This window comes from Artemia franciscana, chromosome 14, assembly GCF_032884065.1.
Source record: "Artemia franciscana chromosome 14, ASM3288406v1, whole genome shotgun sequence".
In the NCBI taxonomy this organism is placed as follows: Eukaryota; Metazoa; Arthropoda; class Branchiopoda; order Anostraca; family Artemiidae; genus Artemia; species Artemia franciscana.
This window is the reverse complement of record NC_088876.1, coordinates 38,504,952-38,526,991: the sequence shown is the minus strand read 5'-3', so window position 1 is coordinate 38,526,991 and position 22,040 is coordinate 38,504,952. Positions and strand designations below refer to the sequence as shown.

Here is a 22,040-nt window from a genome sequence, read left to right as displayed (position 1 = left end):
TAGATCTTGCATCACTCACAAAAGTGATATGGTTTGCACTCCGTTTCAACAAGTTGGTATTATCTGAAGATAAAAGATGCTCTTGAAGACAAAGGATGTCATAGTTGCTCGAAAGTTCGTCAATGATGTGCTCTTTTTGACGTGTTCCATTTATATTGTACGAAATGACCGAGAATTTTTGTGACATCATTTTTTCACAGCGGTCACAATACGAAACTTGAGCACTGGACATAATAGACTATATGAAGTGTGAGAATCGTCGAAGTCTGCACATTTAGGTCTATTTGTACAGGGCGCATCTTTCGAAAAAATGTTATTTTCGGCGCAGCACGCACATTTTCCCACCTGGCTGGTACAATCGTTGATAAAGTGATCAGGAGACCTGCACTTAAAGCAACATCGCGGTACACTTACGAAATCATAAATTCTGAAAATCCCGTAACCTATTTTTACTCCATTCTTCATAGCGTCACGTTTTGCAAACGAATCTGAACAGTCTAGCTTGATAGTTTGAGACAAACCAATTCGGTTTCCGTCAGCGACTCCTGAGTGCATTTTGAATTCGGAAGCATTAAATGACAGCGGGATTCCTTTTATTATTCCAAGGTAACGTTTCTGCAGAATCTTCGTGCCAATACCCGAGACTACAGACTTCACAGACTTACAGAAATCGGAAGATACCGATTTTCAATGTGTACGAACAGTTTATCTCCCACCGGCCGGATACTAGCAACCGAATCATGACCACTTAATTGATCGATAAAGTCTTTATCAAGACTGATCGTAATTGATCGAGACTGTCTGCCTGTCTCTTTCTTTCTGTCCCTGTGCGTTTGAGCGGATGTCTGCTAGTCTCTATCTCTGTCTTTGTGTGTTTGTGTGTCTGACTCTGTGTGTTTGTATGTGTTTTTGTCCCTTTCTCTCTCTCTGTGCCTGTGTTTCTGAGTGGTTGTTTGCCTTTCTCACTCACTCTCTCTCTCTCTCTCTCTCTCTCTGTGCCTGTGTGCCTGAGTTGATGTTTCCTTGTTTCTGAGTCTCTTTTTGTGTGTTTTTCTGTCTGGCTCTGTGTTTTTTATGCAATTTTCTCTCTCTCTCTCTTTACCTGTGTGTCTGAGTGGCCAGTTGCTTCTCTCTCTCTCTATCTCTCTCTCTCTCTCTCTCACTCTCTCTCCCTCTCTCTCTCTCTCTTTCTCTGTACCTGTGTCTCTGAGTGGATGTTTGCTTGTCTCTGTGTCTCACTCTTTGTATTTGTAGGTGTTTTGGTCACGGTCTCTCTTGTAAAATGTATCGTGCTAAACGTCTTGACTAGGAAAAATGCAGCACTCTTAAGCGAGATGATGTTAGACTATGGATATTTATTAGAATATTGTAAAAGATAAAGAACTGAAAAAAGCTGGATACTTTTATGTTGGTAACAGTGACCAGAAACAGTGTCCTTTTTGTGCAGGTATTGTTGGAAACCATGAAGAGAGCGATGTGTCTATAGGTGAACAAAGAAGACTCTTTGAAACATTTTGTTCAAGGGCTAATTGTAGTAAACATTCCAATAAAACCTACTGCTTTAACTGGATGCTATGAAATCTGAGTTACACATGGGATCACGAAGCTATAGTCAAAACTATATTAATTTTTCCTGCAACCATCAAGGTATGGCACCCGACCTTTATTGTCACAAGAAGAAGGTACTACTCTTAAATGAGAGGATGCTAGACTAAGTACAATTAATGGAAGGTGACCAAAAGATTTCATTGATACCAGAGAACCTACGAAACCTGGATTCTTGTTTTAGGCCATAGTGACCGGTTCAGCGCTATTTTTGTGCAGGTGTGGTTGGAAACTGGGAAGAGGGGGATATTCCCACAGATGAACATATAAAACACTTCGAAACTTTCCTTTTTGTTTAAGGAGTTGATATGGGAAACATTCCAGTGAAACCTTCTGCTTTAACTGGTAGTTTTGAAATTTGTGAGCGATACGTGTGACTATGTTCCTATGTAAAAATATTCTGGCCCCCAGAAAAGAATCTGTCCCAAAAATCTAAGTCCCCAAAAATTCTGTCCAATAAAATTGTAAGTAAAAAAAATTCTGAGTCCCACCCCCGGAAAAAAATTCAAATTTAAAAAAAACTGGTGGTGTGTTTGGGCCCTGGAGGTGATAGGGGCCCTAGAGGGAGACAGGGGACCCTGGAGGAAATCTCAGGGACCCAAACTAATGCGCAAGCCCGGTAATGGAAAACAGATTTGATCAGTACCGTTACATTACAAAAAGGATACTTGGTTGGTTGCAGTCAGTACAATTTTTGGTGATCAAAACAAGTTTAATTAACCATCAAAAGAATTTGTCTTCCAGCAAGCATATAGAATCTCTGTGATATGCATATTCTTGGAGTGATGCTCCATTTGAGATATCGAAGGCGCAATTAATTTGTTACCATATAGTGACGCTTAAATTCAGTTGGCTTGCATCCCAGAAACAATACATTGATTTCATGTTATGTATTTCCAAGAATGTAATATCATTAATGATATTTTGGCTCAGTCGAGTAAAGTGCCGTTCTTTTACCATAGGAAATCATTGGTCTCACACTCGATTCCTACACCAGAAATAAATTCCATAAAGTCAATGTAAAAAAATGCTTAGAAGCTAAAAATATGACGTGGGAAAAGAAAACATGCCGCCATCTATAAATATAGTTAACAATAACGCCATCTATGACTTTGTTTAAATATTTGTCATTCAAATGTATCCATCAAAGGAGGCCTTACGCACGTAATTGAGTATCCAAAGGCCCATTTCAACGAGAAGTAACAGCTTGCAAGTGTTTCATGTAAATATTATTATCAGTGGAAGCTGCTAATGCTGTGACTGTCATAGGAATGGCTGTAGCATTCAAAGGGATCCCAAGGATATTTGGCCGTAGTATCCAAAGGGACCCCAAGGGTACTTGGCCGCAGTATTCATTGATACCCGGGGGTACTTGGCCGTAGTATTCATTGATACTCCGGGGGTACTCGGCTGTACTACCCGCTGAAGGGATACTACGGATACTTGCTGAAGAAAATAATTAGCTTGCTTATTTGGAATAAAGAGCTCTGTACATTTTAGATTTTCTTTGTTCTACCTTGAAGTTTGGCTCCATGCTGTTCAAAAAATCAAATGAAAGAAACAAAACAATTAAAAACCGAAAAAATAGGTTTCGTAATTATCTAGCATGTCAACAATGAGTTTAAATTGTTGGAAATTCCATAAAGTTAATGTAAAAAAATGCTTAGAAGCTAAAATTTGTTGTGGGAAAAAAATGTAGCCATCTATAAATGTAGTTAACAATAACGCCATCTATGACTTTGTGTAAATATTTGGCATTCAAATGTATCCATCACAGGAGGCCTTAGGCAAGTTATTGAGTATCCAAAGGCCAATTTCAACGAGAAATAACAGCTTGCAAGCGTTTCATGTAAATATTATTATCAGCGGAAACTGTAATAACGCTATGACTGTCATAGGAATGGCTATAGTATGCAAAGGGACCACAAAGATATTTGGCCATAGTATCCAAAGGGACCCCGAGTGTACGTGGCCGTAGTATTCATTGTCACCCGGGGGTACTTGGCCGTAGTACTCACAGAAGGGATACTACTGATACATGCTGAAGAAAATGATTTGCTTGCTTATTTGGAATAAAGAGCTCTGTAAATTTTACGTTTTCTTTTTTCTGACTTGAAGTTTGGCGATATGCTTTTTAAATAATTAAATTAGAAAAACAAAACAATTAAAAACCAAAACAGTAGGTTTTGTAATTATCTAGCATGTCAACAATGAGTTTAAACTGTTGAATGCTAATGAAAGTGCTATATACCTCTCAGGGCCATATCCAGGATTTTTTTCGGGGGGGGATACACAAACCTCAATAAACTTATAAAAATTCGTTTACATCTATTTCTGTTACATTTTTACGAGTAAGATAAACATTTCTAGGGGGGGGGGGGCTCAAACCTCCCCCCTGGATACGATCTTTATACATCTGTGGATACTAGGTTTATCCTATGAAAGTATAGCAGAGATGAAAACATCCAACTGTGTTACTAGACTTGCCCCTTATAAATTGGGGGATGTTCATCCTAAGCTAAAAATTAAATTGTCGTGTAGAAGCCTGGATTTGGCAGAGGACAGTCGATGTACCCTGTATTAAGCGAGCTGGCATGCTGCTATAGATAAGAGGATATATAATTCCTTTTGTTTCACTACTGCTTTTTCGTAGATCAAAGTTGAAGACAAACTGGGGAAAAGTCCTGTACATCTTGAACTCTCTGTTGATAATGGTTTATCTTGGAAGTTATTTCAGGAATCTTGCACTCCTTCCAACAGGAAATTATGTGGGGTAGATTTTGTCATGCCTTCAGTTTATTATCATGAAGAAACTGAAAAATGGAATCGTTTTACCATTTTTCCTGATGTCCGAGTTCAAAATAGGTAAGCTGAGTGTTTGGTAGTGGAATAAAATAACTATATTCTATCCGAAAAAACATAGTTGATGATCTTTTTTAATCTCTCCTAATTACATTTCATGTAAAATTTTCTGTTTTTTCCAACACATTGCCTCATTTATATAATAAGCATATTTCTTAAAATTCTCAACATGATCTTATTCAAGAATTTAAATCTGGGTACTCAAAGCTTGTGGTAGTTACATCTTATCCAATAAATTCCTGTTTGCTAATACTAACTACCTTCTAACTTTTTTACTAGCTGGAAGATTCAAATGGATACATTAAGTTTGAACTTGCCATTTTAAAGGCTGATAAAAATTGCATCTTTCCAACCTGTGAACTCTGTTCGATACTCCTTACAGGAGCTCCGTACAGACGTCTGTCCAAAACGTCTCTGGTTTTTTGTGGCAACTTCATTCGAGTCCAACTCATTCAATTGCCTTGTCTTAGTCCTTAATTGAGATCCTGAATTGAGATCTTGTGCTTATTGCCCTTTTTTCAAATGTTTCTCATAAATTTCAAAATTTAACTGATACCGTTGGTTTTACAGGAGTAATTCTATACCACACAATCAATACTCAAATTTAGAATCCCATGTAATTCACCTCATAATAAATCTCTGAAGCGCTGAAACACATATATAATGGGAGAAAACACGAAAGCAAACATATCCAAATACTGGAGTAATTTTGATGTTCTCTTTGAAAGCACGCAGGTTCAACATCTCTCTTGACTAGATCTAACTTTTACATTCTGGATATTATTTAATCAGCACAGCACATTATCAAAAATTCACTAATTTATAATCTGAAATTAGGCAAGTTGGACTGAAGAGGGAAGGCTACTTCAATTTGCAATCTAACACGGCAATTTCTCACTGAATCGTCTTACAAATTATTTCGTACAAATAGCGATTCAATAGGACCAAATCCTTTCAGTAGACAGTGAAAGCAATAACAATATTTCTGGATAATTTGGTCACATAATAGGATTCACTTTCTAATAAAAGTATTTGTCCCTATTGAACTGTTATTTGTACGTCATGGAAAGGCAGTGTGGTCTTCGAAAATATCTAAATTATTTCTAAATGTGTAGGACCTTTGATGGGTAAATCTCTAGACTTTGTAATCGCCCATAAAATTGGTTAAACAAGAAAAGTTATAAATTCATTAGTGATGGTAAAATTGCAGATATTGCTACTTTAGTAGGGCAAGGTCTCATTTTCTGCATAAAGAGCCATCTGCCAGCCATCACCACAGTGTTCATTTCATTATGCCCTGACGATTTATCCATAAAATATGAAACCCCTTGTGGCAATCATGTCCAACTACAAAGCTGAATATGTTTATTGTAGACCTCTTTCTTAGGATGGAGGGGGGCTTAAAGTCTTCTGTTTAGGATTTCAAACCATGAAAAATCGATTGGCTATCATGAAATTTCAAGTCCACAGAAGTTCGCTGTGGCACAAAATGACGGAAAATGCAATTTGCTTTGGGATGATCTTTTTTTCCGAAAAAAGGGACAGTATATTTTGATGTCTGTCAAAAGTAGACCTCTCCCAATATCTTACAACCACTGGTTTGATACGATCACCCATAAAAAAAGAAAAAAGAAAGTAGATCCATCGCTGCTACCCATACAAAAAAGCGATTTTCCTTGTTAGACAAGGTAAGGGGCTGTAATTCTCCTCTACAGTCTTTTTGACAATGGTGATTCTTAAGGTTCACTTTGGTTTTGATCAAACGTCATTTCTGAGGAGTTTCAGGCTCTTTTTTGAAATTATTATTTTTGGTTTTCATAAGCTTTTATTATCGAGATTGTACAAAATAAAAATTATAATTCCTGAGTAAGTTTTAAATAGCCATTTTTCCTCACTAGGCAATATTTTTTTCAAAGTGTGTTTAAAGCTTTTGGTTACTATGGGCCGTTGTTACCTCTTTGCTAGTTTGAAGCTACAACTGCAACCATAATCAACTTTTAATTCCTCAATAGAATTAAGAGTTTTGACGTGTAAAAGTTCGAGCTCTGACATACCAGTTATTGTGCTAATTTTGTCATGAATGGTTTTATCTTTTTCAAACTCGAAACTCGAGTTGAAACTAATTTAGATTAATTTCAAAAACTTGTTTTGTACGCAAGAAGTATTTCAAAAAATCGTAAAGAGCAACAATATACCAAAGATGCGGAAAAATAAAGTCAAGCATTTTTTAAGTGTAAGACGACCGCAAGTCACTATCATCAATTAATGAAACTAAAACGAACAGGAATTACAATAACTAACCAAATCAAACTAAAAACGAGTAAAACTACCATAAATAGGTGCATTGCTGACGTTGTACTCCTCTATAGTAGAATTTAAATTTCAATATGGCTCTTCGTCTAATTGGGTCTGTGGCTTACCACTGATGTGAAATTGCATTTTATTGAACAATCCAAATACACTCCATAAATATACAAAAGTTGGAGTTGAGACAATTTAAATATTTGGAATTATAATCGGGCTTACAATTTAGAAATTTGGGTTAACATTTGATACAATAAATATTCACTTTTTGTAACGGGATATAATAGGGAAGAATGGAAAACGGGTTTGTACATCTTATGGAAGTTTGATGTTTTAAAGAGGGTAGTTGCTGTTTCAATATACGCTATTTCTGTCTTAGTGTAACGTTACTGAAACTGATTTTTTCTTATAAACCAATTTTGTAATAAAAAAAAGAACCTCAAACTAGAGTTAAAACCCAGTTGAATTTTAATACAACTGGACATATGGCCTACCATTAATGCAAGGTCTTCATGTATTGAGAAGTTACTCCAGAAATTCATTTAGATAAAGGTGGAATTAAAATATTTTAAATAATAAGGACTGTGCGGTGCTAAAAAATCTTTTTTTACTCAAATAAATTTAAAATTAAAGATCACCATAGTTAATAAACAAGTCTTAGTTGTGGCCTGCAGCCCACTTGTGAGGGAAATTATGAAACACTATTTTTACGTAGGAACCCAAAAGATCTATTCCTCTTCTACATCGTCCTATACTTTAATTTTGATTAAAACAAATTCTTGTCAAGAACACTTGCAGTTTTCGGACTTTTTTTCATTTTTATAAAATTATGTAGATTTTTTAAATAACGATTTCTGATTGTCTTCTTTAAAGTTAACAACTTCTGTATATCTAGAATCATCATAAAATCAAGTCCTTCTAGTATATCTGTTTTTTTTTTTTAACTATTTCTCTAGGGTTTTGGTTTCTATTAGATAGGGCGCTTGTTCCTTACTGTTCATTATCACGAACGGATTGACTTTGCTGTCTTATTTTGTTTAAGAATTTTAATTTTTGTTTTATTCTTTCTTTCCTTTTTGTTTTATAGACGTGTCTTGGTTCGATGGAAACAGGTCCGTTCAAGTTTGTCTGAAAAATTTTCATTGAGAAACATTTATTTTGGGATTCCCTGCTCTAATCTATGTTCAGGTTTTGGAGTCTGCACAGCTGAGACTGACTGTCTATGCGACGACGGGTTTTCAGGTAGGAACTTGTTGCGGCACTGTGGCAGTGGCCAACTGCCAAGGGTAGTGGAAAACAAATCTGATTTTTAAATTATTTAAATGGAATTTTTACAACTACAAATGTTTTACAAAATTACGAATAGATCCGAACTTTATGGTAAAAACCATGACACTAATATTCATTTATGCAGCTGATGGTGGTGAGGAGGGGGGAATGCCAAATTGAAAAAACAGAAATCAAAAAAGTTAAAATTAACAAAGAAAAGCTAAAAACACATGACACCCAACAGCTTAAACAGGTTATATTTTTATATAGTTTTTATAGTTACATTTTTGAATCAACAGATGTTTAGTGTTTGAAGTTCTGTGATTGAAAAGTGATGTCAAATTTAAAAAAAAAAACTTTTAAAAGAATGAAAAACTTTTAAAAGCGGACCAAAATTTGTTTGTATGCATTTTTTCAGATTTTTTGAGTCAGAAAATATTTCAGGGGGGAGGGGGTGTGATCTGATGCCTCAAGGAGGTAGAACAAATTTCACTTGTTTCTGATGTCCTTGGAACTTTGTATTTCTCAACATAGTTGCTTTTGTGTTTTTACCCTCAATCATCTAATTATTGATACTTCGATGTCTGTATTTCCTAATGAATAATTTACCTGTAATGATTCTCAACCCTGATGATGATAAATTCATAAAAAAATTTCCACAACATAAGTTTTTCAAAGAAAAATAAGAAACTCCATTAAACCAAAAATGAACAAAACTAGAATCGAACAATCAACCAAACGTAAAAGCGCCACAAATCAGACTTAATAAATTAATGAAACCCAAAACGAACAGAAATTACAATAAATAACCGAGTCAAGCTCAAAACGAGCAAAAATGAATATGAGTAGTGCTCAAACCCCTATGCCTCCCCAAGGCCAGAACATAACTTGCACTTTACTGAAAAATCAAAATCAAAATGAATGTGCATTTATAAGTTTAATACACATATGCTGATATTTATTCCTTAAAATTTTAATAATATTGATTGATTTAAGTTAAAAAAGTAAAAACATTTAAAATTTATTTTTTTGCTCATTTTTGGTTTAATGGGGTTCTTTACTTTTCTTTGAAAAGCTTATGTTTTGGAAAAAGTTTTTTGAATTAATTTCTGTTTGTTTTATATTGACATAGTCTTTTCAGGAAAAAAGAAAATAAAAGTTTAAATCTTCTCAGTTTTTCTTTAAGAATTTATAGTTTGGTATAAAATGTGGAGACAGACAGTAGCGTTAAATTTAATTTTATACATCCTCTAGTTAACTTGAAAAACAAAAATTAATACCATTTACGACAAAATCAGTCTATGCTCTTTGATAGCTTGTATACACTTATATTCTTTCGATTTAGTTAATTTTTAAGAGCAAATTTGCAATCAGCATACACACAGTGCTTTTTGATTTAATCTTAAGGCAACATTAAGTTTTTAAACATCATGGACAAATTGCATAACTGTGGGGGGTTGACCTATGCAGTAGCCCTAGAGATGAAGTTATAAGACCGTTCAGGTCCTTTAAAATTTCAATGATATTATTAGCAACAAGTTGTTGGGGTGGCGCTTCGTGCCACCCCAACACCTAGTTGGTGGGGGCGCTTCACAACCCCCCCCAGCCCTCCCCCCCGCGCGCGTAAGTCGTTACGTGCCATATTAGTTACGCGCCATTTTAGTTGTGTCCCTGTGTCCCACCTGTGAATATAGATAGATATATATATATGTTTTTAACTACGTAAAACTTGCGAATATACAACATTCTTCGCTGTCCCATTGTCTGTGCATATAAATAGATTGTTGGGTTTACCGACTCTTGAACATGCAATATATAATTGTCCATGGGAAAAACAATCCGTATTCAGATCTATACCTCATTATTCTAATGAATGCCCTTGAGCTTTGTTGATGATGATTGCTAATCGAACATTCCCTGTGTCCCCGTCGTCATTTATGTATCCCCCTGTGCCCCCCGGCGTACCCGTTGTAGTTGTGTCCCTGTGTCCCGGTCGTCGTTTATATTCCCTGTGTCCCGGTCGTAATTTGTGTCCCGGTGTTTTTTTCTTTTCAGTTTTTTACCTTTTTTATTTTTTTCCTTTTTTAAGTTTTTTTCTTTTTAGGTTTTTTCTTTTTTTAGCTTTTTTCGCGCCATGTTAGTTACGCGTCATTGTAGTTGTGTCCCTCTGTCCCCCCTGTGAATATATATATATATATATATATATATATATATATATATATATATATATATATATATATATATATATGTTTGTAAAACTTGCGAATATACAACATTCTTCGCTGTCCCATTGTCTTTGCATATAAATAGATTGTCAGGTTTACCGACTGTTGAACATGCAACATATAATTGTCCATGGGAAAACCAATCCGTATTCAGATCTATACCTCATTATTATAATAATTGCTCTTGAGGTTTGTTGATGATGATTGCTAATCGAACATTCCCTGTGTCCCGGTCGTTATTTGTGTCCCGGTGTCCCAGTCTGTAATTTCTCTTTGAGTGTCCCGGTCGTCATTTGTGTCACCGGTGTCCCGGTCTGTAATTTCGTCAGTCGACAAACATGACGTCAGTCGACAAACAACTTCGTGACGACATACAGCTCAATCCTTATAATGACTTCAGTCGACAAACATGACGTCAATCGACACACAAACATGACGTCAGTCAACAGACAAACAACTTATTTTTATACTAGCTGTTGGAATGGCGCTTCGCGCCACCCCCACACCTAGTTGATGGGGGCACTTCGCGCCATTCGTCATTTGTGTCCCGGTGTCCCAGTCTGTAATTTCTCTTTGAGTGTCCCGGTCGTCAATCTATATTCCCTGTGTCCCGGTCGTCATTTATGTCCCGGTGTCCCGGTCTGTATGTACATTCGTTTTTTTTAGGTTTTTTCAAATTTTTAGTTTTTTTCTTTTTTTCTTTTTAGTTTTTTTTATTTTTATTTATATATTTTTAGTTTTCTTTTCCTCCTTTATTTTTCAGTTTTTTTCCTTTTTTTTCTTTTTAGTTTTTAGTTTTTTTATTTTTTTACCTTTTTTTATTTTTTTTAGCTTCTTAGCTTTTTTAGTTTTTTTATTAGTTTTTTGTTTTTTTTGTAGCTTTTACCTTTTTTTTTAAGCCAAGGTTCGAACCTGGAACCTCTTGAACCTAGAACCTGGAACATAACGCCTTACCAAATCAGCTACATCGGCTTGAATGCATTCGTTTTTGAATTGGTATATGATGAAATATTTCAGACGTTATGCGGACAAACACGACTTCACTCGACAGACAGACAAACAGACAGACAACTTTTCTTTATATATATTCCCTGTGTCCCGGTGTCCCGGTCTTCATTTGTGTCCCGGTGTCCCGGTCTGTATATACATTCGTTTTTGAATTGGTATATGATGAAATAAATTTTTAGTTTTTTTCCTTTTTTCTTTTTAGTTTTTTTTGGTTTTACTTTTTTTTTAGCTTTTTTTTCTTTTTTCTTTTTAGTTTTTTTTGTAGTTTTTTCCTTTTTTTAGTTTTTTTTCTTTTTAGTTTTTAGCTTTTTTAGTTTTTACCTTTTTTATTTTTTTTCTAGTTTTTTAGTTTTTTTTTTAGTTTTTTTTTATTAGTTTCAGGTTTTTTTGTAGTTTTTACCTTTCTTTAAGCCAAGGTTCGAACCTGGAACCTCTTGAACCTAGAACCTGGAACATAACGCCTTACCAACTCAGCTACATCGGCTTGAACACATTCGTTTTTGAATTGGTATATGATGAAATAATCCAGACGTCATATGCGGACAAACACGACGTCACTTGACAGACAGACAGACAGACAGAAAACTTATTTTTATATATATAGATCTAGATTTTTAACCAGGTAAAACTTGCCAGTATACAACCTTTTTTGCTGTCACATTGTCTGTCCATATAAATAGACTGTCAGGTTTTCATTTATATTCCCTCTGTCCCCGTCGTCATTTGTGTCACGGTCTGTAATCTCTCTTTGAGTGTTTTTTATTTTTTTTTTAGTTTTTTACCTTTTTTCTTTTTTCAGTTTTCTTTTTCTTCTTTATTTTTCAGCGTCACTATGAAATACATATCGTCGAACCTTTGTTTTTTTTTTACTAAAATCTGGTAGGCATTGATGACCTTATCCAAGTCAAAATCCCAAACCCAAACCTTGCTGTTCTTATGATTCCTCGGCAAGCTTTCTTTTCTTACTTTCTCTATCAGCCGCAAGCATGTTTTCTTGCTGTTCTTGTGATTCCTCGGCACGCTTTCTTTTCTTACTTTCTGTTTCTTCTTCTTTTTTTCAGCGTCACTATGAAATACATATCGCCGAACCTTAGTTTTTAACTAAAATCTGGCAGGCATTGATGACCTTATCCAAGTCAAAATCCAAAACCCAATCATCATCGCTATCATTTTCAGTTTTGATATATTTTGACTCTCGCTGTCCAGGTGGATTTTCATCTAACTGCGCGGTTTTGCGTTCTTTAGCCGCAAGCCTGTTTTCTTGCTGTTCTTGTGATTCCTCGGCACGCATTCTTTTCTTACTTTCTCTATCAGCCGCAAGTTTTTTGGCATAGACTCTTTGAGCAGCTTCCTCGGCTGTTTCCATTGTAGATTCTTCAGTCATTTTACAATTAAACATTTTTCCGTCCACGATCTTCTTACAATTAAAAATTTGTCTTTGAACAATTTTCTTAAATACTTTTAATGACGTCATCGTCATAACAAACATGACGACAACTAACTTCATGACGACATGATCACATGACGTCACTCGACAGATAGACAGACAGACAGACAGACATACAACTTATTTTTATATACTAGCCGTTGGGGTGGCGCTTCGCGCCCCCCAAGCCCCCCATGCACGTAAGTCGTTACGCGCCATATTAGTTACGCGCCATTGTAGTTGTTTCCCTGTGTCCCACCTGTGAATATAGAATATATATATATATATATATATATATATATATATATATATATATATATATATATATATATATATATATATATATATATATATATATATATATATATATATATATATATCTACGTAAAACTTGCGAATATACAACATCCTTCGATGTCCCATTGTCTGTGCATATAAATAGATTGTCAAGTTTACCGACTCTTAAACATGCAACATAAAATTGTCAACATAAAAATATACCGGTCGTCATTTGTGTCCCAGGGTCCCAGTCTGTAATTTCTCTTTGAGCGTCCCGGTCGTCATTTATATTCCCTGTGTCCCGGTATCCCGGTCGTCATTTGTGTCCCGATGTCCCGGTCTGTAGTTTATCTTTGAGTGTCCCGGTCGTCATTTGTATCTCCCGGTCGTTATTTGTGTCCCAGTGTCCCAGTCTGTAATTTCTCTTTGAGTGTCCCGGTCGTCATTTATATTCCCTGTGTCCCGGTTTTTAGTTTTCTTTTTCTCTTTTATTTTTCAGTTTTTTTCCTTTTTTTAGTTTTTTCTTTTTCAATTTTTAGTTTTTTTTAGTTTTTTATTAGTTTTTAGTTTTTTTCTTTTTAGTTTTTTTTTGTAGTTTTTACCTTTCTTTTAGTTTTTTTTTAGTTCTTTTTTCTTTTTTAGTTTTTAATTTTTTACCTTTTTTTATTTTTTTAGTTTTTGAGCTTTTTTAGTATTTTTAGTATTTTCATTTTAGTTTTTTTTGTAGTTTTTACCTTTTTTAGTTTTTTTCTTCTTTTGTATTAATGCTAAAGCCAAGGTTCGAACCTGGAACCTCTCGGACCTGGAACCTGGAACATAACGCTTTACCAAATCAGCTACTTCGGCTTGAATACATTCGTTTTTGAATTGGTATATGATGAAATAATTCAGACGTCATATAATGACGTCACTCGACAGACAGACAAACAGAGAGACAACTTATTTTTATATATATATAGATATACTAGCTGTTGGGGACATTCAAAGATAAACTACAGACCGGGACACCGGGACACAAATGACTCTTGAACATGCAATCCGTGGGAAACTCATGTGTGTCGACTGACGTCATGTTTGTCGACTGACGTCATTATAAGGATTGAGCTGTAACTCATGGGAAAAACAATCCGTATTCAGATCTATACCTCATTATTCTAATGATGTGTCCCTGTGTCCCGGTCGTCATTTATATTCCCTGTGTCCCGGTCGTCATTTGTGTCCCGGTGTCCCAGTTTGTAATTTCTCTTTGAGTGTCCCGGTCGTCATTTATATTCCCTGTGTCCCGGTGTCCTGGTCGTCATTTGTGTCCCGGTGTCCCGGTCTGTAATTTCTATTCGAACAATCCCTGTATCCCAGTCGTCATTTATATATCCCGCCTGTTCCCCGGCGTCCCCGTTGTAGTTGTGTCCCTGTGTCCCGGTCGTCATTTATATTCCCTGTGTCCCGGTCGTGATATGTGTCCGGGTGTCCCAGTCTGTAATTTCTCTTTGAGGTTTCCGGTCGTCATTTATATTCCCTGTGTCCCGGTCGTCATTTGTGTCCCGGTGTCCCGGTATGTAATTTCATCAGTTGACAAACATGACATCAGTCGACAAACAACTTCCTGACGCATACAGCTCAATCCTTATAATGACGTCTGTCGACAAACATGACGTCAGTTGACGCACAAACAAGACGTCACTCGACACACACACACACACAGACAACTTATTTTTATATATATATAGATAGATAATAGAGCAACGCTGCCTATGACATTACTTATATTCCCTTTTAAAACTTGCATCCTTTTCGTTTAACTGAAACCCCCCTTAAACATTTCAACTTAATGCCCTAAGTGTAATTAGTTACAGTAGCCGTACAAGTAGTATCAAAAGTATACACATAGTGTCTTCTGGCTAGTTCAAAACCTGTCACAACTTACCCTGAACGGTCTAACTTAATAATGTAAACCGTTTGTTGAGATATTGCATTGCCATCCTATTGACAATTTACATGAGCATAGTTCGTTTTGATTTAGTTTAGTATCCACCTAAATATTCCTTCAAAAATTCACATTAATACCCTTAGCTTGTGTAGTAGGAATAGTTGTAGTAGCAGTAGTAGCATCAAAAGCAAAATGTATATAGCACCATTTTTTAACATCCCCTTCAACACCCGATGAAATTTTTACTTAATACTATCAACCCGTCCTGAAGCATTGCTCATATGTTTTCTTGACAACCTATGTGGGCAGAGTTTGTTTCGATTTATTTCAATATAGTTACAATATTGCCCATAATTTTTGCCTTTCGCCTTAATACCCTTAGGTTTATTAATTGTATTAATAGCACGAGTAATTATAGAAGTTGCAGTAGGAATAGAATTAATAGTAATAGTATAAGCTTTAGTGCCAGTAATAGCAGCAGCAGTAATAATAATAATAATATCAGTAGAAGTAGTTTTATGCGTAGAACCATTAGTATTATGACGCAAATATTGTATTTTAGTTCGTTTAAAATCGCCCACAAAAAGCGTTTCACACACGAAACTCTTCCTAAGACATTTCTGATATGCCCTTTCGAGAACCTGTATACGGATAGCATATTGTCATATTGTTATATGGCATAATGTCAGATGACATGAATGTGCATACTGATGGCACATTGTCATCCGTACAACAGAAATTTTCAGAAAAATTCTCTGAAAATTTAACCTTCATACCCCATTTGTAAGGTTGTAATAGTAGTCACAGCAGTAATATAACTAATCAACTTAATACGATTAGCCATTCCTATGACATTGTCAATTTGATTTTTTGGTAAATTGTATACTCATATACTTCTTGAAATTTTCGTATTAATGCTCACAAACTTAAAAGTAATTGTAATAGAAGTAGTAGTTAAAGCAATGGTAATAGTAGTAGCAGAACTATTAAATGTCGCAATACTAGTAGTATAAACATTAGTGTGCAAATATTGTCTTTTTTTCATTTGATCTTCTCCTTTAAGTATTCTCTGAGAGTTCCAACATAATACACAAATCAATTCTTAAGATACGCTAGTTTGACAGTGCAAATGCACATAGTGTCTTTTGTTAGTTTGAATTTGCCATCAACATTCTTTCAAATTTTTTCGTCGCAGACCTAGTCTTAATTGTATAGTCACAGCAGTTTCGGTGGTAGAAGAAGTAATTGCAGTGTTAATGCTGTATTAGTAGTAGAAGTAGCATTAGTAGCAGCAGCATTAATAGCGGTAGTAGCATCTGTACATTGCCTTTTGGACTGTTGAATATCGCTTAATGATGCAACGGAATTTTCAAATTGACACATTAAGCCATTTCAAAATTATTGTTAATGCGCGTCTTCGACACCCCTTTGACACCCTTTTCACCTTAATTAATGTGTCAAATTGACACATTAAGCCATTTCAAAATTATTATTAATGCGCGTCTTCGACACCCCTTTGACACTTTTTTCACCTTAATTAATGTGTCAAATTGACACATTAAGCCATTTCAAAATTATTGTTAATGCGCGTCTTCGACACCCCTTTGACACCCTTTTCACCTTAATACTCTAAGCCATGCAAGTTGGTGTAATTAAAGTGGAAGTCGGAGTAGTTTAGTAGTAGTAGTAGTATCAGCAAAAGTAGCAGTGGTGTTAGTGACATGCATATATTACTTTTTTGCCAATTAATATTCCCCTTTATATATTCTACGAAAGTTTCGACTTAATACCCAAATCAATTCTTGAGATACACGCTTTTGACGATCTGCATGCGCATAATGTGATTTGATTTTGTTCAATTTCCACCATAATATTCTGCCAAGCTTTCACCTTCGTACTTGTAGCCTTAATTGTACTAGTATCATAGTAGTAGTGGTAATAGTAGGAACAGTAGTTGCAGTATTAGTGCATTATTATTAGTAGTAAAAGTAGTAGCAGCAGTATTAACAGGAATAGATGCAGGTATATTTTGCCTTTTGGTCAACTGAACAACCCACTCACGATGCTCCTGATGTTTCCTTTTGAAATGATTAGCCGTTCCAAAAACGTTGCTGATGCGCCCGTATCAGGAATTAGTATACACATAATATGTTTTGATTTAGTTGAACTTTCCCCTTAACGTTTCCTCAGATTTTTTTCCAATATATTCAGCCTTGGCAGTACTCGCTACAGAAGTAGTAGTTTTAGTGATAGTAGTAGTAGTAGCAATATTACTCGCGGTAGCAGTAGAAGTAGCAGTAGTAGACTGCAAATATTGCCTTTTTGGTCAAATGATCATCTCTCTTATTATTCTCTGAAAATTGCAAATTAATACGCTCAGTCATTCCTCAGTTCCACCTTTTTGACATACCATATGCAAACAGCATGTTTTAACTTAGTTCAATGGTCTCCTCAACATCCCCTTCGTATTTTGAGAAAGTAAAGGTCAAACATGCATACCTCTTCTCAATGGCATATACTATATGTAAACAATAAACAAATTGCATAACTTGCAGCCTTTGAGGCCTTGAAGGGGGGAGGCTGACATCCAAACGCATAATTACTGAACCTTTCAATAATGATGAAAAATTGATGTTTCGAAACTTTGTTTGGATGTTTGTTTTGGGAAATGATGGACGTGGAGGCGGGATGGGATTCTTTCAAATAATTTTTAATTTTAAAAAGGGTACTATAATCTTCATTTCAAAATTGAATGAGGCTCTTCTGAATTTAAGATGGCCATCCGTTCCATAAGAACCTTATATATCACCAGGACATAGCATAAAGTTCTTGCACCATTACTCTGGGGGATTGCTTCAACCCTGGAAGTATTGTTATATGTTCTTGGAACTATTTTAAACAAAATGATCATCGCTCAATTTCAATCAAATGTGTTTCGTGAAAAGAGGGGTAATTGGCTAGCTGACCTCCATCGCTTTTAACTGTTAAAAGGGAACTAGAACTTCCAACTTCAACCAAATGAGCCACCTATAAAATTCATGCAACCGTCCCTTCCATAAGAACCTTAAATGCTCCATGGGTATAAGTTACAACTGTCCCCCTCAAACTCTGGTGGTTTTCGTCAACCCGTAAAGTCTTGTTGTACGATCCTTTGACTATTTTGAATAAAAGGACTGTCTCAAATTTCTATTGGATGCATCTCAATAAAACACGAGGTGTGTGATTTCAGGGGGTGGGGCGGGGATGTAGCTGCGCTCTGATCACTTTGACTCTTGAAAAAGACACTAGAACTTCTGTTTACCAATCGAATGAGTCCCATCCAAGCATATACGACCACCCTTTCTATGAGAAACTTCTGTGTCCCCAGGGCATAACTTACAACCCTTGGGCTGAGAGCTGTAGGGGGTGGTTTTTTTCTTCACAGACAAAATATACAGACCCTTCAACTACAATGAAAAGAATCCTAGCTCATAATTTTGATTGGGGATGTTAAGTAAAACTATGAGCCTTGAGGGGGGGCTGGCTGCTCTCAAATCACTTTGACTCTTAAAAAGGCAGTATAACTTACAATTTAAAATCAAATGAGCCCCACATAAAGTTAATACGACCGCCCATTCCATAACAACCTTGTATGCCCTCATTGAATAGATTACAACCCTATCCCTAGGGCGCTGGGGGGTTGTGTTAACCCTAGAGGCATTATAATATGTTCTTTGCACTCATTTGAACAAAATCGCTGTCTCATCATTTCAAACTGATTTAATCATGATTGCTCCTTCTTCCAAAATTTTCGAGTTTTTTCAGGTAAAAAAAATTTGGACTGGTAGCTTTAAAGTAAAGAATTTTATATATTTGGAATCATGGTAAAAAAAAAATAATCCATGGATATATTGTTACCAAAATGACCTCTTCTTTAGAGTTTTGTTTGCTACTATGATTAGCGTCTCTTTACTTGCAGTTTGTCACATTTAAACTATTTGAACGTTGTAGTCCCTTGTAATAACCTAATTACATTAATTTGTGACATTAATTAGAAAACTTATATATTTATATTTGACAACTATGTTTTATGGAGGGAAAATTAAAAACTTCTTGTCAACTCTTTCTGTATTTTATCTGACGCTTTTTCAGATCATAAATGGATCCTTAATACTCCGTTGATTTTTTTTTCTTTTTTTAGGTTTCAGTTGTGAAACTAGTAGCATCGTTTACCTAGCCCCACTATTCCAAAATTTTGAAAATAGCGAATTTAAGGAAATGTTTCCAACAACCAGTGGAGGGCGTTTTTTCAAAAATGAGTTTGAAGGATACGCAGATTCTTACCTGAATTTTTCCTTAGCAGAGCCACGATTCCTGATTACGAAACCTTTGAAAGCAATCAATTTGAGGTAATTTTATTTGTTAGGGTAAGCAATTGTTTCATGGAAAAATTTTCTATTAAAATTCTAGGGAAGATAGAAGAGTGAAGTATATAAATCAGAATGGTAGCTGACTGTTTTTGGCACCAATTAAATTAAAAGATACATGAGAATTGGGATATCGATCGCTAATTTTGGTGCCTTGCAAGTCAGTAAAGTAGATTACATGATACTATATCTATATATGTTCTCCATGAACAATAGTAGAATTGTCAATTTAGATAAGTAGGTCAATTTGGAAAAACAGAAGCCAATACTAGGCATAGATGTATTAACATGTCCATTGATGTAATGCCTCCAAACCTTCAAAAAAACACAAGAATCTACAGTTGTAAGAATTAAGCTCCTGGTCTTTGCTGGAAAATGTAGATGGATGCTATACTGCAATGTAGTATCACATTATTGGTTTGCTTTTGATTTTAAAACGAACCAGGATAAAGCTGACATCCTGACTTCAAATTAACCGAACTTAGGACTGAAAGCTTTCTATTAATGAAAACCAATAAAACATTCGGAAATTAGCTCCACGAGTCAATTGTTGAAAGTTCATTTAAGTTTTAATCACCAAACTTGACTCGTTTCTTTGAACTATTATTGAGTAGAACTCAATCAAATGATTGAGTAGCTTGTTCACACACAAGAGTCTTTGTTTAAGCTCGTCACTATTCAGTAGAAGCATATCTATTTTCATTTTCTAGATGTGTTAATTCTGTGTATTATTATTTTGTATATTGAAATTTTATAATTGAAATTTAGTGCTAGTTAATGTAGATAATTTTAGATGATTTTAGGAAAAGAGCTTAGACTGCAGTAGAAAATGTCTTAGGTAGGAAAGTTAGAAAGGTGGTTAGGAATACTAGCAAAATACCTTATGATTAATGGAGAGGAGAAGGTGCTTGTACAAGAATTTTCTGAGTTATAGAACGCATGAAAATAAGAAGAATGTAAAGAAAGCGGAGAAAGCATTAAAACATGAAACAAGGAGGTGTGAAGTGGAGACCATGAATAAGATATTTCTTGGATCTAAAAGATGCAGCTATATGGCATAATGATAAAATATTGTACCGACATGTTAGTAAATTAAGAGAAAGTAGTCAATCTGGATTTGTCCCAGTTAAAAAAGGGAACGGGACTACAATAAATGATAGGGAAGGAGTTAAAGAAAATGGGCAGACCATTTTAAAAATGTGCTAAATCGGGGATCGGATTACAGGAAAAGACACAGAGGTCGCAACAGTATTACGTTTGTAAGAGAGAAACGATTTTAACAGGAAGCTTATGATTAATTGTTTGACAGAAGCTTTCAATAGATCTATAAGTAAAAAGTAGCAGAAGTCGAGAAGGCATAGAGAATGAATTAAAAAGATGTAAAAAAATGTTAGCCTGAAAGATGTTAGATGTTGAAAAGATGTATAAGGAAAAGATAGATAAGGTAAAGATTTCTAAAATACAAAAATTAAAAGTATATAAGGCAAGCCGTGGACAAAACTCTAAAGATCTATACGATGCAACCAAATGCTAAAACAGTTAGATATTGTGCAGTCAGATAATTAAAATGTTAGACGGCAAAAGTTAGTTTAGATTTATACGAGTCGAACGAGTTGTACTAGAGTCGGACCTCAATTAGTGAGAAGGAGAACGAAAAAAAAGGACTAAATACTTCCATAAAAAGGAACCTTAAAAAATTAAAAAGTTCCTTAAAAAGGAATTTCATCGTAATCAAGTTTTAGGAAATTTTGACGTTTTGGATCTTTTGGAAGTGTATGAAGATTTATTTGAAAAGGAAGGAGCAAAGGATGGCACTTAAAGGGAATGAAAATTATACTGCTGTAAGTGAATATTCAAAGTTGAAGTTTTGAAGTTGATGATATAAATTTGAATAAAAAAGGAGTTGCCTAGAGTCTAATAGAGTGAGTAGAGCCTAATAAAAATGTGTTCCATCCCCTTTATAGGAACGCTTTTGACAGTGATTACAGTTATTACAGAGCCAGTAGAAAAATCAGCTTTCTCGTTATGACGCTTATCACCCTCAGAGAAACTAAAAAAAAAAAAATGCAAGAAAAGTGTAATTTTAGGAAGGAGAAGGAGAGACCTGACTGGAGAAATCGATTGTATTTGTTGGAAATCTCCTGATTGGAAAGATTAGAGAAATCTATAAATCATAATATACTAATAATTATGGAGCGTTAGAATCCCAAGACCCCTTCAATTCTCAGTTTTAAAGATTATTAAAGGGAATTAGGTTCAGCTATTAAAAGAGCTTTATTAAAGGCCATACACCATGTGTGGTAAGCCAGATAGGAGAATTAAAGTGATTGGTAGTATTTCTGAAAATTATGTTTCCGTGATTAAGGTATAAAATGAGACTATTAGTTGGCTAGGTGTAGAATCCAATTTAAGCAGGACTTTGTCGTATTCCCATTTTACGCTGATTATTTTGACAGACTTGTTCCTGACGAGCAAGACTCTGGAAGAGAGTGGTATCAAATGGGAAAGTAAAACTCATCTAGACTTAGTCTATGCACAGTATAAGAGCGTCCTATACAAAATTTTTAGTAAAACGGATGGATTGTTGGAGGTTTTAAGGTATAAGGCAAAATGGACGTTTATACTAGGAATGATTCAAACAAGGTTTTTCAAAAGAAGATGTTCTTAGTGAGGTAATCAGAAGCAAAGTCATGTGCTATGCCAAACTGAACTCAAACTAACCGAAACTC

The 22,040-nt window shown here is 35.2% G+C and overlaps 1 protein-coding gene across 3 annotated transcripts in view; it reads left to right on the top strand.

The window, feature by feature from the left end:
* LOC136035685 (reelin-like) overlaps positions 1-22,040 on the top strand; it is a 538,294-nt gene that overhangs the window by 189,418 nt on the left and 326,836 nt on the right. For all 3 annotated transcript variants that reach the window (XM_065717615.1, XM_065717614.1, XM_065717616.1), the window contains exons 19-21: positions 4,259-4,470; positions 7,859-8,013; positions 19,086-19,293. In XM_065717615.1, coding sequence (XP_065573687.1) covers positions 4,259-4,470; positions 7,859-8,013; positions 19,086-19,293 — 575 coding nt within the window. The remainder of the gene's footprint in view (positions 1-4,258; positions 4,471-7,858; positions 8,014-19,085; positions 19,294-22,040) is intronic.